Below are 17624 nucleotides of genomic sequence, written 5' to 3'. Positions count from 1 at the left end.
CTGCGCAAACCAAACCGGCACAAGTGGGAGGAACGCAAGCAAACGCAAGTGCAGTCGAAGTGTCGCGTGCTGTATGTGTGTTTACTGCCGATTACACCAGGAAAACAAGAGGTCCACAACGTTGACCAGGCCGTTACCGTGACGCTATGTTGTTCAAGTTTTGCGGTGACCGGGATTGCCCCGATTGGCTTCTTGCCGAAATTGGCTCTCTCTCGAAGATCAGCTCCGTGAAAGTGAAGTTGCTTTGCGCCCAAGTAGTTAACGGCCTCCTGCATTCACAGATAGACTTCGACAAGGTGGCTAAACTGACGGCAGACTCAAAGTTCACGGAGGACGATGTCAAAGGCGTGCTCATGGCTTTGGAATTTATACTGAAGAACTCCACAAAGTTTTCTGTCGACGAGGAGACGCTTGTCAACGAACTCACGCAGCTAGGTCTCCCTAGGGAGCACGCGGTCTCATTGAGCAAGGTCTACGCTGATCGCTGTACCGAGATACTAGCCGTGCTGAAAGAGCAAAGTCTAAGGCTGTCGTCGCTCGAAGGAACACCTCAGTGGCGCCTGGACTACGTGCTCGAGTCGAGCGTTGCGGGCGAAGTGTGCCAACCGTCGGTTCAGATGAAACTCGCCCTAAGGCAAGGCGACGAAGTCAAGCCTGTGCATTTCACTATGTCTGCGGAAAAGTGTGGTGTGCTGCTGCACGAACTAAAGGAAGCTTACAAAGTGATGAAAAGCCTCGAACACGCTTAATGAATCTTTGCGATGTCTTGGAGAAAAGGAATAAACAGAAGGTCTGCATTGGGGATGGGGGGAGTGATAACTCGGGAAGTAAATAAATAACGTTTATTGAGAGAATGAGCGGCGTGTCGCTTGTGCCTTTTGACCGTCTTTCATAAATTTGAACACAATGCGAACTATGAGGTTCTGGTTTCGAAATCGGGCGTAGCAGAAGTTCAAGTAGGAGGCACCTTAATTTTCTTCCATGAGTTGAGGATCCGTTCCACCTTCTCTTGGAATGCAGCAACCTGCGCAAGAAAGAAAAACAAATTCAATGCAATAAGCTGTTGAGGCTTCAAGAGAGTAGTACAGCAGCACTTTAGCCCTTATTGTTTATATTGACGTTTGATGTTCCAAAATTACATCAAGCTTTCCACTGCTCTATAAACGTTTACTTCGCGTATCTATATTAGTTGCGCCTTCGAAACCGACGGGGCAGCAGCATTTAGAGAAGAATGAAAACGCTATTAACTACCAAGCCCGAGCTGCACTTGTGCTACTCATTCCTACCAGGGTGGCAAACCGAAAAAAAAGAAACGGTTCAGTTCATGTTCAACATGCTCCAATTTCGTTTCAATTTGCAGAATTAAAGATTTATAACAGTTTGCACCACTGAACCGGTTGAACACAGTATACATTATCATGCCCTATGGCAACATGCTGCATACTACTATTATTGGCTTGTCCGAATGCGCAGTTTTCGTCAAGAGAGGGCAGAAATTTACGAATAACGCAAAGGCAGGGGAATTATCATGTACAGTGTGCATAACCCTTGTGTAGAGCGCACAAATGGCGGCCACTGGGGCAGCGGCGTCTAATGATAGACGCTGAGCCCGAGATTAGGTGCGTCGGCCGTGCGTGCCCAGACACTTCTTATTTCAAGCCCAACACCTACTGTTAGACATCACTGTCTGTCTCTGGTGCAACCCAACGGCTGTCGTTCTCATGCTCTACACAAAGGTGACGCGCACTGTACATGCTAAAGACAGAGTTAATGAGCGAGAATCTCTATGTCGGCATAAAGTCTCCACAGCTTTCACACTCTTAGTTTGACAGCAGCAGAGTCGGTCAATTTTTGTTTTGCTTCATGCTTTTTTAAAAAACTACAAGACTGGTGGTGAGTAACTATGGCATGTGATCGATGGTGTTAAAGACGGTACGAATTCACATTGGATTATACAAAATACAACTTTTAGTCTGTGGCAACAAAAAGAAGCCAGCATTTGACATTTCACTCGGTTTCCTGCTTTTTAAGAAGCAGGTGAGGACACCAAACGAAGAACACGCACAGTCTGTGCTGAACCATACATCGATCTTTCTTGCACATCTCCAAGCGGCGTGTAGTCTTGTGCTGGCTAAAGGTGGACAAAAAAGTCAAGAGCACACATAGTGCACCCACGAATAATTTCTAAAACTCAAAAGAGCATTGTATTCTGCTTGGCTAAGGACCAGAAAGGATCTATTTGAAAGAAGGCAGAGAGCTTGGCCTGAGCTATCGCACCCTAGCCTGTTTCTCTGCACAAGTGTGAGAGGGAATGGGGACATAAAGGAGTGGAGAAGGATCATGATGACATAAAAAGAGGGATGCATAATGGCAAAGTGAAACTGAACATTCTGCTGATAAACATTTAGAAATGTCATCCATGACGCCACCAACGGGTTCCAGATCTTGGCTGCAGTTACTAGTTCAAATGAACTTTCAGATAAAGGCCCGAAGACGAAGCTGGTGTGTGGGCTTCTCCTGTGTAAGGGGCACAGGTGCCAAGAAAAAGCTTTCCAAAATGTAAAGAGCACCGATAAGTATGGCGAGCACCTGAAGGGCACTTTTAGCGACCAGATTCGGAGACTGCAGAGAATTGAGCATACTGACTTCAGAAATACTGAAGCAGATGCTTCAGCATTTTCTGAATGCTTTCATTCTCACTATATCTATCTCCTCGCTTCGCTCTTGCGGCTTAATTATTTAGCCCTAAAGACAACTACAGCATTGTGTCATGGGCGTGGTTCAAGAGAGCAGCAAAGGCCATTCTGTGACTGTATCAGCCAGTGGGGAAGAATATTTGCTATGCGCTCTTACCGACCTTGAACTCACTGTAGGTACCACTAATGTCCTCGATGCAGACACAGGCAGAGGTGGTCGTGGCACCTCTGGCCAACTATGCAGTTCTTCTGAAGTGGCGAGTGTTGTTTACTTTGGCTCTAAACGTGTGTTGAACCATGCCATGTAATGAAAGCAGATTTTGCATGCTGTTTACAGCCACGCTTACTGCTCACTGAGAAGGCGGCAGCACTCATCAACAAACGCTGTGCTATGGAGGTTACAATAAGTCATGCTGTTGAACTCGTTGATATCTCTCCAAGATGACATCGTCTTTTGTGCTCTCCGTGTTTATTCAGTTTTAGTAACAAGTTGATTTAATTACCAAATGGGGAGCATCACCAGAAACGTGGCTTCAGCGGAGCCCCTGAAACAACTTTTCGGCCACGGAACGCAACTGGCATGGCCGACTTCAGAAGTGCAAGCATCTCTGCTGAGGCGGCCGTAGTTACCAACACATACCCTTCATTTACCTCCATTCTTACACACAACGAAACTCGGGAGTCTTAACAATCTGCTTGTAGAGTGCACCAGTTGTAGAAGTGTTATTAAAAGAATTACGCAAACTACTGAGCATCCGTTGTCACCTTACATGCTTGAACCGTTTCATGCCGCACCTGTAACCGTTATTTCTTTCTGTTCAGGTTCGGTTAGGGTTCAGCCACGTTCTAAAGATATCAGTACGTCTCCGGATTCAGTTCCAACCAAAATTGCAGTTTGGGTGCTGTTTTTGTTTAGCCACTCTGGTTCATACCAATAGCAAGAGCAATAGCAATATCGCCAGAGACTAGCTGTACTCATCTAGGTCACAGCTACTTCTGCTATGCTTGCAGCACCTTACAAGCCGCACTTTGCAAGCTGCACTTGTAGAGTCAGTTTGCGTCATGCATTTGAGCTTTGGTACTTGAACACGTTTCAATGCTTTCAATTACTTTCATTATCATGCACTCAGACAATTACGCTCGAACCTTACACACGTACTGGGGGAATGTCTCATTTTAATAGCAGAAGTCTTATACTACTTCGGGTGAATATCGAAGATAATCTGCACTAGTAATTTATTTACTGAACCTGGATACATAGCTCAACAATTTGCTGGAATAAATAAAGAAGAGTCAGTTTTGTACACTTTTTTACAAAAGAACTTGGGTGTTAAAAGATTAGACTGCAAAGCCTGCATTTCTATAGCTTTAGTATGGGTCGTGTATTACATGCTTGGATCTGTACTGAGTAACAAGTCTGGTTGCTGAAAAAGGGTTTTAAATGTTCCAAATAGAAGCTGTATAAACATCATAAGCAGCTTTCGCACTTGAACTTATGAAGAGCTTGCATTTTTCCTGTGAGTTCTGTCCTCCAAGGCACGATCACAACCTCTGAATTCTTTCTTTCCTTCTTTTTCTGCGGCTATAAAGATACAGCCACAGAACACATCAAGCCACAATGGCACATGGCAATTACCAACACCAGCAAGAGGTCAAACCAAAGCTGCACCCTTTTGTATACTTGTATTATATACAAAATACAAATATGCTCACATAGCATTCACTTCAGGCTTTAGAATATAAGAAACTCTTTGCAACTTTCATTCTAATTGTGTTTTGTTCCATCGGTCTACATACACATATGCATAAAGGCCAACTGTAACAGAATTTTGCATTGCATAAAAGCCTATCTTCATATAGTCCAGATATAGAGAAGCCTCCGTGCAAACATTTACAACTGAAATACGAGTGCATGCATCATCAAAATTTAGAAATTATCATTGTTTTTGAAATGATGACTTTAAAAGATTGCCACCAGTACTACTAGCCAGAAATGAGGCAGAATGTCGTGGGCCAGCGTGGCTCCTTGGCATCACCTACAAGATCTGTCAGCACCCACAGCACATTCAAATTCTCGGAGGTCGTGAGTTGGAATTTGCATAATATCCGTTAACCATGTGCATATGCCAACTGATTTGGCTATCGAAAGGTCAGTAATAAAGAAATTGGACAATTACCAGCCCTACAGCTTTGCTGAGATTGCTTCAAAAGTGTACGCTACTCATACATAACCAATTTAGACAAAGTGATATTTCAATGCAGCTGGCCAAACAAGGTGCAGCCACACTGCAACAGTGGCTGAAGTACATCATGGTAAAACAAATGGTGAGGTCAATTTGTTGCTAATAAGGCTTACTGAAGGAGGAGTGCCGGTTTGATCGCTGCTTGATTCGAGATTTCTTAGGAGGCACTCGCTGTAAACAACCCAGCCTTTCTTTCCCGATGTTCCAGTCACTACCCATATGCACCAGGGACGATGCTCCTTCACTGGGTCCATCTGTTCCTAAAGACACGAGAGAAATAGCAGATAAGTTTCACCAGGAGCACACAACTCCTCAGATAGCAAGAACACCACGGTGAGAACCGGAACCTCGAAGCTAGCACAGCACATGTAACAAAAAGTCTGCGTAACAAAACCTATCTTCTGCACAAGCTGTTTGGTATAGCTACTACAGCTCTCCATTAAAACCATGTACGCAAACTTTTGATGAGAGTCTTGTTACATAACTGTAATACAGACGGTTGGTTCACCTGCTCCTGCTATAATGGAAACTCAGTAAAGTCTTGCAAGTGCCACTAGAGTGAACCAGTAGCGTGCAATAAACAAAAATTGTGAACCAAAACTCCGGCACCAACCAGATGAAGCTAAGAAAAGCACAGAAGAAATGTAGTGGTATTAAAGTGAAATGTAGAAATGACAATGAAAAGGAAAATCATAGTGTAAGGAAAGGTAACTTGCTTCTAATAGTACTACCACCTTTGCCAAATAAAAATCCAGCACCAAGAAAAGGGTAGTGGGCTCGTTTTTATGATGAGGATTGTAGACAAAAATAAAACAAAGTAATGTGGTGATACAACAAGTACAAACTTTGTATGATTGAAATTCATTAGAAGGCTTTGCAACAAATAAAACAAATATTATGGAGTTTTATGTGCCAAAACTACGATCTGATTATGAGACATGCCGTAGTGGGAGACTCCGGAAATTTGGACCACCTGGGGTTCTTTAACATGCAACTAAATTTGAGTACACAGGCGTATTTGCATTTCGCCCGCATTGAAATGTGGCCACCGTGGCTGAGATTCGATCCTGCGACTTCGTGCTTAGAAGCCCACTAACCAACCACGGAGGGTGTATCAAATTTGATAGACCTGTTGATCACATAGTCCCGGGTTGTGTGGAGGCAGAATAAAGAGTGTGCGCCTGTTTTGCTCATGTGGCCCAAACTGGTCATGGCAGCTGATGCAACAAGCGCCAAAAATGGGCGATTGCCAAGAAGACATACTTTCAGAGAGAAGCACAGGATGTGCTTAGACTTTTAGGAGAAAGCTCATAAAAAAAGAAAGCACAAGGATGCATGGATCAGTCTTGCAACGTAATGGTGAAAAGTTTAAGGAATTACAAATGAATGTGGTCGCTACAATACAGTTGTCTCGTATGTATGACTGCCCGAGAGATTGTTTGCGATGCAGCTTACAATGTGCCAATTCAAAAAGTAGCAGAAAACCGGCAAACGACAGGCCGGTGCGGTGGAAGAACCAGAAGCCAACACCGTGAGAGCAAAGTCAGTTGTGCTGGTGGGAAACTGGCCAGATGGCAAGCATAACTGTCAATGGGAGCCAAACCCACAACATTAACATAACACATGCAATGTTCTACCAACTAAGCTACAACAGCAGATGTCCACCCCGTCCACTTTCTCGTATATTTTTGTATGCATAGTAAACCCAGCTTTGGGAGTCCATAGCCTAGCCTAGCCCAGACCACTTTTGCTTTTCAATGTGTTGGTACAGGACAACGGGCACCACCACTTCCTGTATACTCATTCTTTTTACTTGCTTCCTTATATCTGCCATAATGCACAAAGCCAGTGTTGAAAATTAGCAAAGAGAGAAAGAAGGGAGAGTGTTTACAAATGTACACGGAAACGAGGAGGCTAGATGAAAAAGGGAGCAAGATGTTTAGTTGCTGCATTAGATGCATTGCAAAACAGACAAGTTGAAGCTTCTTTATACATTCCTTCATGGTTCACAAACTGGTTATCGTTGCCTATGTACAGATGATATACATTTGCAAATGGCAAACAGAATTTTTCAAAATCGGCAGAGTTGAACAACTCATCTGGCTCTAAACTTGTTTACTGCGACAGCAGCTACTCATTCACTCTTTCCAATGCCCCCAACTTTGCATATAGCTCCTACAGCCCTGTGCAAACTCCCCCAATTGTACACAAAAATGTGGCAAGGATTTCAATGGCAGTTTGATGACACAATGACGTCACTGGCATGGTAATGATGACAGTGGTGGCATGACAACCTAAGCACTATCACAGCAAGGTGACTGTATTCCATATTTTTTTTTTTTTAATGCATAGGTCACAGCGCAACAATGAGTGCTGCAACATAACAAAACGGAATGGGTGGATGGACAGGGCAAGCCCTGTTTCGAGCTCTTAACAGCTTTCACAGTAAAAAAAAGTTAATTCGTTGGTTGAATTCAGTCGATTTTACATGGCAAAACCATGATCTGATTATTATGCATGCTGTAGTGGAGAAATTTGGATTCATTTTGACCACCTGTGGCTCTATGATGTGCACCTCAATCCAAGACACGAGAATTTTTGAATTCTGCCCCCATCAAAATGAAGCCACTGCAGCTGAGAATTGAATCCACGACTTCATGCTTAGCAACGCAACGCCATAGCCACTAAGCCACCGCAGCAGGAGAGTAAAATAAACACCGACGCATGCAACGAATTTACTTGTAGACTTTCTTTCGTTGGTCTTATTTTGTGTGCTTGTGTGTGTGAAATGTAAAGCGGGACATGGCAGAGTATGGTATTAAGTGACAATAGGGGCAGAGGAGCAGGTAGGGAGCCAATAAATCCACATTCACAGATAAATACCTCCTCGTGCTTCCTCTTGACACCATGCCCTTCGCCGTTTTCATTCTTGCAACTAGTGTCTTGTGAGATTAGCTCTTCGGGAGATGCATAAAGCCAGGTTCCAACCTTCCTACAGCAAAATTCGCAACTTAGTTGCTTCAGTTTTCCAGCTGGATTGCTGAACCCAAAAGAAAAGAGAAGGATGCACATGTGTCATTATAAAGCTTTGAAACACACACAAAGCACCGACACACAAAATGAATTCAAAGCATGAAGCCTGTAGAGGTGTTTACATGGCAGATATGGCAAGCCTTCATTGAAGGGACACAAAGGGCAAATATTTTTTTTCTATTCCATGTACTACCAATCTATATATAGGTCTAAATTCCATACTAATGTGTATTTCCTTTTAAGCAGGAGGCTCCTGCATGTGTGTGATTGTTAAACAGCTGTTTCTAGCTTATTTTTGGTGCTTTATTGGTAACTTATTCTTGGTGCTTTATTGCGACAGCAATTATATAGAGACTCCACGCGCATCTCCATGATGTTTCATATAAAGTCTAAGTGCAATAACATCACAGCCACACACCATACGTTGTGGGTGCAAGAAAGCCTGCGAAGGTGACCCGAGAAGGATGGTGTCTTGATCATGCACATGCAAGGGAGGAAGTGCGGCGTCTTCTATTGCCGTATTCAAAATTCAAGTGTATTCAAGGGTATCAAGGTGTACGAACCCTGTGTATTTATGTCATTATATTATATGTATAGGTCACTATGTGAAAGGCACGTTTCACAGTGTAGCAGCACTTAGGTTCTTGAGTCGAGGGCCTTTGAAACTTCTAAACTCTGTTGAACATGAAAGGGTTGTGTTGCTGCTGTACAGCAGTTTTTAATGTCCATTGAGAGTTTCAGTTGTTTTACATTACAAACGAGTGGTGCAATGGCCGCCATACCAACGTCGCACAAAAAGTAAGAAAAAAGAAAGGGATAATTTGTAGTCGCTATTGGCGCATTTATACAATGCTGATAATTTTTGTTGATAGTGTTTAGAGGATGTTTTGGCAGCAGGCATTTCTTTTTTGTGTTGGTATTAAAGTATTGCTACGAGAAGGTATGCAACCACCACTAGAAGACCTTCAAGGAAGTTCCATGAAACTCTGTCGACTCGACTGAATGTCGCCCGATGGCCGTCAAATTGGCCCGCATAGCAGCACTCAATTCACCATTGAGTCGAAAGTCTATCAGTTAGAAGGCCTTTGAGCCTGTGTGACACTGGTTTATACTCCTATATGTCAACAATGTCGTTGATTTGCACGTGAAAATAAGTGAGCATAAATCTTTCAAAATGGCTACCGCCGTCCCTGCAGAACCTCCCCTAAAAATCATTCCTGGGTACAGCCCTGTGTTCACCATTTCATCAGGATGTACAACAAGTCATTCACTTTGACGTTCCTATAGCAGCCGATGCGCACACGAGCCGTGTCATTTGTTTTGCGTACCTCCAGCATGGAATAGAGCTTCATGATCAACATCAGAAGGAACCTAAGGAACCGGACTTGTAAAGGTCAAGTTAATCTGCAGTAAACCCTTTTCATAATTCACCCAAGTGCACTTCTCTGCATTACATGCCCAACTAATGGCAGCACTGGTCATCGTTGAGTGTTAGCAGCACATGCTGTGACTTGTTTCGTCCGCATGGTTTTCTCATGAGAGCCATGTTTACATTTTCCAAGTTGTAATACAAGAAAACTGTGCTGGTACACACTGTTTAAAGAAAAGACTAGGCCGCCATAAGTTGGGCGAATTGCTTCGCAGGAAAGCTAGCTTTACAGTAATGAAAGGGGTCTATAATCAAGGTCCAAAGACTCTTGTAGCAAGCACACAGAGGTTTCATTACTATACATGGCCTCATTGCTCTTAGAACGACAGAAAGCTGAGCTAGTTGGTAAGGATTCACTATGCAAAAAGGTAAGGCATGCAGGCAGGACACATTGCTTTTACCTATGACAGGAATATAGTCGAACTTCAATCAATAATACATGTGAACCTTGTGCCATTTCTCAAATGTAATATTGTACCGGAAATTATTGTTGCACACTTGCAAACAATAGGTCACCAGATGACTGTTGCTCAATCTAGTCTCCTACACCAGCGGGGCTGGTGGTGCCTACCAACTTGAGCTGCTGGGTATACGTTTGCGTTGCTGGTGTGGTAATGGCATCATTGTCATTTGAGTTTCGTCATCCGACTCTCGCCTCTGATTCTCACACACTACGTGCGCCGAGCAAGATGGCGTGAATATGAAAATCATCTGGGTATTTTGGCAGTGGAACACCAGATGAGAGTTACCTCTGCACAAACAGCGCTTCAAAAGAAAACATCCCACCTCGAGCATGACAAGTGGCCACTTACGCTCACAAAGAAGCTCTTGGAAGAAATCAGCTTCGTTGAGTTACTAGGACATTGCGTTCCTATGCCGCCCTTGAGCAGCTCGAGGACGGCTTACTAATGGGGTACTACTCGGTGCAGAGGAAGGTGAACGTGTTTGCAATGATCACACAGCTAGGCAAGCCCTTGTGCTTTGAAACCCTCAGCATTTCTGAAATCAACAATGAGTGCCTGCTCAAAGTCATCAAGAGAGTGAAAGAGCCAGTTGAGACACGCTGCCGCAGGGTCGATGTCATAGCCAGCCACCTGCAATATACTTTCTAAAGCAGTGTATCACAGCTTTCATCCTAAAAAAATGGTAGGGGATGCCATCGGAGAGCAACAATTTCAAAGTATTACTTAAAATGTGCAATTTAATGAACATTGAACAAGACAACATAAATGACAAGACAATATTAATGAACAAAGACAACATTAATGAACAAGACAACATTAATGATGATGCCAATACATCTTTGGATAGATGTCGGGGATGGATATCTCGAAAGTGGTGCAAGTCTTCAGGTTTCTGATAAGCAGACATACATTTCGAGCTGCTTAGCTTCAATTTTGTACTTTCACCATGTGTTCGGAAGTGAATCATTAAAAAGACCATTAGTTGAACTATTCAATTAGCCATCTAAACATTGCCGTTTCTCATGCAGAAATTTCTGTCTTCTTCCAGAAATTCACCTATCCAGATGGAACAGTGCTATCTGTGACAGATGATTTTTTAAATGTCTGTTTGGCCCTAAAAGGAAATACTCGGTAAACATAAGTGAGCATCTTGTCACAAAAGCTTGCCATTAGCTTCAGCCAGCAGCAAATCACCCCAATATCATAAACTGTTTCTTACGCAGTCTTCCAGCCAGTCAGTGCAAGCAAGACGGCCCGTTCGCTCTCCTTGGTTTGTTCCTCACCAGCCAACTTGCATATCTTGGCTATTGCTTCACTACCGAGCTGAAAGTGAACAGACAGACAATAAGCACACTAGGCCCTTAATTTCCCATTGTAAAACATATCAGCCTTCTTTCTTTTCAGTGTCTGGAGACGCAGGGCAGTCTGCCTAGTAAAATAGTAAAATAGTCAGTGTTGAATGTAATAATGGGCAGCTATCATGCTATAGCACATACATTTTTTCATTGACAATGATGCATTGATTAACATTAGAGTTTACAGTTTACTTATTTTATTTATTCAATACTGCAAACCTTGTACAGGTCCGACCAGGGTAGGTAAAAAGAGAAAGCAAATATAAACGAAGTTATGTTTTAAAGTATCAAAGTGTTTCAGCATCGCTGCACTTTTGTTTGATATATCACTGTATCATAGCTGTATTACTTGTTGTAGTCAGCTATATTAAGTGTATCCCTCATTACCTCCTTCCAGCAAGAACCTGGAGAAGGCAGACAGTACTGCTAAATACATAAATGAAGGTGGAGCAAGTACACAAGAAAGCATGCAAAAGCCTACGATGCTTCTCTGCACTGTTTGGAGCACTTTCATTCAACTAAGCTTGTCAGTGTATTGCTTACTGCATTGGAAAATACGGCATTCTGCACAAAAATATAGCCAGTTGCGATCACTGTGCTGGTACAAATGACCCTCGAGCAACAAAGTTAGCACTGACACATGTTCACAGTGTCACAGCATGAAAGAGACACGTGGAACAAAGCTTGAATAGTGAAGCGACGGTTTTCAGCAGCAGCTCTTGCAGTGTGCAAGCTGCATGAGTGGTATTAAAGGGACACTAAAGGGAAATATTAAACCAATGTGGACTGTTGAAATACCATTTCGCAGAACTCGCGGCGCCTGTTTCGTGTCAAGAAAAGATTTAGCTAAAGAGAAAACCATGTCTGAAAGGTTCGTGTACCTTTGGCGTAATTCAAATCACCCGCGTACGAGTGGGGAGTAGCGACGCTCCATACGCCATCACTACCCTTTACTGTCTTCGGAGAATAAAACGGTGCCCGGCAGATGGAGCTATGTTTCTTTGCACAAAACGAAAATATGCAGCCATGGATAAACCGAGCCAAGACAGAGCGTTTGTCTCATCCCTGCAGCTGCTATTGGTCAAGTGGCTTGGCCCGCTTAAGCATACCGTGACATCACATAGATGTGGCATTCTGACCTACTTGATCTTTGTGTGAGTTTCGCGAGCCAGTAAAACCAGCACAGCACTACGCAATAATGAAATTAATGAAATGCAAAAGCATTGGCAGTGCAAATGCGAGTTAAAACAAAACCTTTCGACCACCTGCATCTACATATAGGGTAATGTCAAAAGTGCAGGAAGATTATTCTTAGTGTTCAGTAAGTTCTCATAGACTTGAAACTCAGAAAAAATAAAAGGCAATTAAATGCCAGAGTTACTGGATACTTCAAAAAAGAAGAAAGGAAAAGTTAAAGGGGAATAGCAGGTGGCACATTACTGTCCCTAATTCCTTAATTTTTCCAGAGTCGATAAGTTAACCAAAAAAAAGGCACAGATGTGCATAGATGCACCCATAGTGGATGCCTAAATGCATGCCCCTTCTAACCCTGCTTCACATTTCAGCCCCCTTCACCAGCTCAAGTTAGCTCTATACTAGCTCGCTGCAAAGTTGCCATGCATCTCAAATAACATCATTTATGCATATTATGCCATATGAAGGGATAAGAAACCTGTGCTCATTATTTGTTATTAACTTTGTTAATCCACACGACAATGTTCCTAACTACCTATCTTTAATAGTCACTCGTAAGCTCTAAAGGAGGTCATGTGCTCCTGGGCACCACCTTGTAGCAATCTTGGTAAGTGCCACTGCTCCCTTTGCCCTCATAATTGCATGACTATGCTGAAAAGATGGAACCCTATATATAAACTGCTGAAAACTAGGTTTGTTTGTGACCTCAACCTTCCAACATTTTTTATTCAAAGAATTCTTTGGCTCAACCTCGGCACCTTGCAATAAGTAGGTTTCTGTCTTGGCTTTTCACTTTGGGCCTTCTCAATAAAAGTAAAATTCAAATGCCCCCCGATGGTGGGATCAAACCTCTAATTCCCAGTACAGCAGCCCAATGCTCTAAACATTAAGCCACAATTGCATGCACGTTTCTGTCATGCCCAAGCCAACTAGCTCTTTAGATTTTACTAAAGCTTTTAACACTATTAATCATACCATATTATTTCCCAAACTAGAATCCTTAGGTATAACAGGTCCAGCTTTAACTTTTCTAAAAAATTACTTACATGACCGTGAGCAAGCAGTCTGTGTAAGGGGTGCTTATTCCGAGTCGAAAGTTATTGATCAAGGGGTACCACAGGGCTGAATACTGGGACCCCTGTTGTTTTGCATTGACATTAACAACTTATCTGATGCTCTTAATCTTTCTAATGCTATTCTATATGCTGACGATACCACTATTTCTATTTCAGATAAATGTTTATCAACCTTACTCTTTAAACTGAAAATGAACTCACAAAAGTTGTAGAATGGTGTCAGTTAAATCATTTAATTTTAAACCCTCTAAAAACTCAGTTTATGATATTTAAAACAAAGCAGAGGATGGTACCGTGTATCCTCCTAGTAACCCTCAACAGTTACCTTAGTCTTGCAGCACGCTGTCTTTCCTTGGCATAAAATTAGGTCTTAACTTGAACTTTACTAATAATATTGCGTTTGTTAAACAAAAAACAGCTTTCGGCATAAGAGCACTCATTAAGTTACATGCATTCTTTTCAGAACACACATTATTATCTTTATTCTTTGCGTTCATTCATAGTCATATCACCTATGGTATTGATTCAGAAACACATATAACTGCCACCTCTCGTCTACTTAACACATACAGAACCAGGTTATTTGCATAATCAACAACAGTTCCTTTTACTTAAATGCTCTTCCACTACTCCAGGCTAACTTTATACTACCTGTATCTGGTTTGTTTTAGTATCATTTCAGTATTTTTTTTAAATTAACAAACAGCTTGCTTACTAATTTGTGGACTACAGATTACTCACTAATGTCAACAACACTAGGATTGCGCATAATTTAAACCTTTTACTACCTAAATGTAACCCCAACTATGAAAAAATTACGTCGTTTTCAACATTAAAAATATGGAATGACCTACCACATTCACTTAAACTAAAGTCATTTTTGAATGTATTAAACATGAATTAAAATGTTTTATTTTGTGTAAATAGTTTCATGCCCTATAACATGTTCTTCTGTATATTTATGCTTTTTGATATGTGTACTTTCTTGTTTGTTTTCTCTTACCAATGTGTAGCATTACGAGCGTTCATTTGTTTTTCATGTACTTTTTAATTTTGCTGCTTTAACCCACGTGCTGTATACATATTTTTTTTTCTTTTCAGAACAGAGGGTCCCATTGCAGTCACTGACTTTGCGACACTCGTCTGCATGCTATCTGTTACTTATTCATTGTTACTGAATGGAGAATAAAGTGAATAAACTAAACTGGAACTGAGACGACTGGTACGCGTGTGTGCGCCGTCGCCGCAAGAGAAAGTGCATGCACATTAGCTTCCATTCCGCGACAGACCTACAAGTGCCCTTACATGGAGTTCGCCATGAGTGGGAGCATGCTAGTTCCTCCCATTTTTGCCTAGTGGCAGCCAAGCTGCTAACAATTTTAGATACAGTGTTAGATGAGACTGCCTTCAGAATTGGCACACTTTCCATAGTCCTTTCCTCTCGGCAGATAATGCTATTAAATGCTGTGCAATGTTGCACCATCTTTGGAATCGGCTCAGGTCGTAATGGAACAGGTTATAACATCTCTTAGCCAGAGTAAAAGGCTCTCTTCACACACGTATTGCTTGCCTTACACAAACACAGTGGTCCATCTAGTAACTTTTTGAAAAAACACAAATGAAGCTGGTTTGCCAGCTATCTGCCAAATGCTTCAGATAACATCAATTCCCACAGTGTATGATATCTGCATTATTTTTTCCTAAAAAGCATGATAGGTAATGGGCTGTTTTTCAGCTGCAGACTGCACCCACAAGCATATACTAGTACACGTACCTGCTTTTGGATCTGTTCAGAGCTCAGCAAAGGGAGAGACGAGAGGATGGGGATAAGCGTTCTGAGCCTCTCGCGCAATTGCTCAAGTGCTTCAAGACGCATCACTGGCTCCATGACAGCATAGGACTCTGCAGCAGACATTAGTGCATTTGTGAGAATCATGATGGAACAAACAAGAGATTAAAACTTGGTGCTCACCTGGGCAAGGTGCAGTCTTCCAAGGGCAGCAGCTCTTATGGGCATCTTTCAGGGATGAAACCAGCTTCTCTGTACATTGTTTATCTGAAATACAAAGTTCAATTTTTTAGCGGATGCCACAAGGGTCCTGTCAGGCATAATGTGGGGAAGTTAGCAGTGGCACAGATAACAAGAAGAAGAAAGGCTTAACACATTGTCGATTTTCATGCGAGGAAGGCACGAAATGGCAAAAAGGACACCTGCAACACCTCTGTTCATCTTTAACGCACCCTCAGTAGTTTGCAATTCTTTCTAATTTCACCAATGTCAGGATACATGCAAGTGCGTCACTGAATAGCAAAATCACCATTGGCAGGTGTGCGCTAACGAGACAGAAGAGCATGTTCCCAGTAGGATTGGTAAAAAGGCAACTCATCTTACACTCTCTACAATAGCACAAAATTAGATTGTGAATGAAGAATGACACGCATTTGTCTGGTCTGCTCCCTTGATCCTGTTTACTCTCAGGCTGATTTCACATTATTATGGACATGTACCAACTTGCTCAACCACTCATTTCACTTTGGGACATTGTACAGTTGCAGATGAGTGGCCGATCATTAATGCTGTACAGGCTTGGTCAAAAGAAATGAAGCCACTAAGAACATGACTGTTGCTAAGTCATGGAGCTGTACACTTGAGCAATCATTTCTGGAAATATATTTTTCCCTTTCGTCATGTGACGTCCACAGTGGCGCCATACTGCGGTTACAAGCATTATTTCAACCTGCACAAAAACCATGCAGCATAAAAATAATCCTAATAGTTTCACCGAATTCACTTCTGCCTATCTTGATCAAGCAACATGCATGAATATCACATCCCCAAAAGTGACTGATGGAGAATACAGCCCCTGTACTGAGAGGCAGCTTTGCAACGCTTATCTAAACAATGTTCTGGTACATGCCAAAGACATTTTTGCAATTCAAGGCAGGGGGAGAGTCCATGTGCCCCCTAGAGGAAATCCAAAGCACGACAAAAACAAACTATGAATTCCTTACACAGCTTGTGGCCCAAACTGTTACTAAGTTGACAATCGAGATGGGATTTGCACAAGATGCAACAAAGCATGTCCTCTCCGACGCACTTCCAACCAAACCGAGCACAGACCGATGGTGAAAGTTCTGGCGGCTTGCAGGACCATTGGGATTGCTAATTTCAGTCAAGGTAAAAAGGTAAGCAGCAGTATTAGAGATTAACCTTACGTTCTCAATCTTATTAACTTTCTTTTTTTCAAAGTGGGCGGCATAGAAAGGGCACACACAGGCATTCTTTTACTGAACGCTTTTCAAACGTTTCAAGACTGGTTAGAGCTGTTATACACCTGTCTAGCGGAGTACGCTTAGTTTCACAGAGAAAGAGAAACGATCCTAAACTAACCTGCAAGTGTATCAAGACACAAAAGTAGCTCATGGAGCTTTAGAAACAGGGGATCCAATGTTGGAGGACGCTATCGGCCAGGCATGCGAAATAACGCAAAAGCACGTTCAAAGGAGCTTGGCTTTTTGAGTATGCAAGGCCACTTGGAGACACTATTTCAAAAACTCCGTCACGAAACCCAGCAGACAAGAAGTCACCTATTTTCATAGAAACACAAGCCGTAATTTTGGTAATCTTATTTTCCTATCTAGACATTGCTCTCGGGACACTTTTCGTCTCTTTCATGACCCTCACGCAAGGTAAAAAAAAAGGATAGGACTCTAATTGAACATGTTATCACGTTCTTGTTCCTACACACGTAAAGGATACAGATCCGTACTCGTCAATGAAACTTCGGATGCGTGTCTTGTAGTCTTCATGTTCCTTTGTGCAAAGCGGCAGTTCGAACCCCAATGACTCTATGCCGGCTGAAGGTTTTGCTGTAGACAACATGATCAACAGCCACTGCCGTAACCGTCAAGTTACAAACACACAAAAGAGTGTCGCAGCATACCGCTGTAGTACCGCTTTCGGTTCAAAACACCGGCATGTTTGTTTACCACTAGCCCAGTAACCCACTCTAGCCTCACCATTGCATGTCTTTTCTCAGACTTTGCGCGGCGCTACTATCTGGTCTAAATTTTAATTTTTAATCCTATATTTCGTATAAGTTATTTTTATTCAAATGATAAACTAAGGTAAAG

The 17624-nt window shown here is 42.4% G+C and overlaps 3 protein-coding genes across 3 annotated transcripts in view; 2 read left to right on the top strand and 1 right to left on the bottom strand.

Moving 5' to 3' along the window:
• Positions 1-9: 9 nt before the first annotated feature.
• On the top strand, positions 10-854 carry LOC135902592 (COMM domain-containing protein 4). Its single transcript, XM_065432781.2, has one exon. It carries the CDS (start codon positions 147-149, stop codon positions 747-749), a length of 603 nt encoding a protein of 200 aa, XP_065288853.2. The 5' UTR covers positions 10-146; the 3' UTR covers positions 750-854.
• On the bottom strand, positions 829-17503 carry LOC135902590 (zinc finger C3HC-type protein 1-like). Its single transcript, XM_065432778.2, has 8 exons — positions 17251-17503; positions 16503-16653; positions 15463-15546; positions 15265-15392; positions 11085-11188; positions 7823-7979; positions 5053-5199; positions 829-1024 (listed from the first exon to the last, which is right to left on the bottom strand). The coding sequence occupies exons 1-8, from the start codon at positions 17371-17373 to the stop codon at positions 953-955; spliced, it is 966 nt and encodes a 321-aa protein (XP_065288850.2). The 5' UTR covers positions 17374-17503; the 3' UTR covers positions 829-952.
• LOC135902591 (E3 ubiquitin-protein ligase CCNB1IP1-like) overlaps positions 16662-17624 on the top strand; it is a 30096-nt gene continuing 29133 nt past the window's right edge. The window contains exon 1 of the mRNA XM_065432779.2: positions 16662-16676. The gene's annotated coding sequence lies outside the window, so the exon portion shown is untranslated. The remainder of the gene's footprint in view (positions 16677-17624) is intronic.

This window comes from Dermacentor albipictus, chromosome 3, assembly GCF_038994185.2.
Source record: "Dermacentor albipictus isolate Rhodes 1998 colony chromosome 3, USDA_Dalb.pri_finalv2, whole genome shotgun sequence".
In the NCBI taxonomy this organism is placed as follows: Eukaryota; Metazoa; Arthropoda; class Arachnida; order Ixodida; family Ixodidae; genus Dermacentor; species Dermacentor albipictus.
This window is presented reverse-complemented; position numbering and strand designations above follow the sequence as displayed.

Coding starts and splice junctions, on each gene's coding strand:
- LOC135902592 (XM_065432781.2), top strand. CDS start 147: ATGTTGTTCAAGTTTTGCGGTGACCGGGATTGCCCCGATTGGCTTCTT.
- LOC135902590 (XM_065432778.2), bottom strand. CDS start 17,373: ATGTTGTCTACAGCAAAACCTTCAGCCGGCATAGAGTCATTGGGGTTC. Junction 15,393..15,462: donor GAAGACTGCACCTTGCCCAG/GTGAGCACCAAG, acceptor TGTCTGCTGCAG/AGTCCTATGCTGTCATGGAG. Junction 7,980..11,084: donor CTGACTGGCTGGAAGACTGC/GTAAGAAACAGT, acceptor TTTTGGGTTCAG/CAATCCAGCTGGAAAACTGA.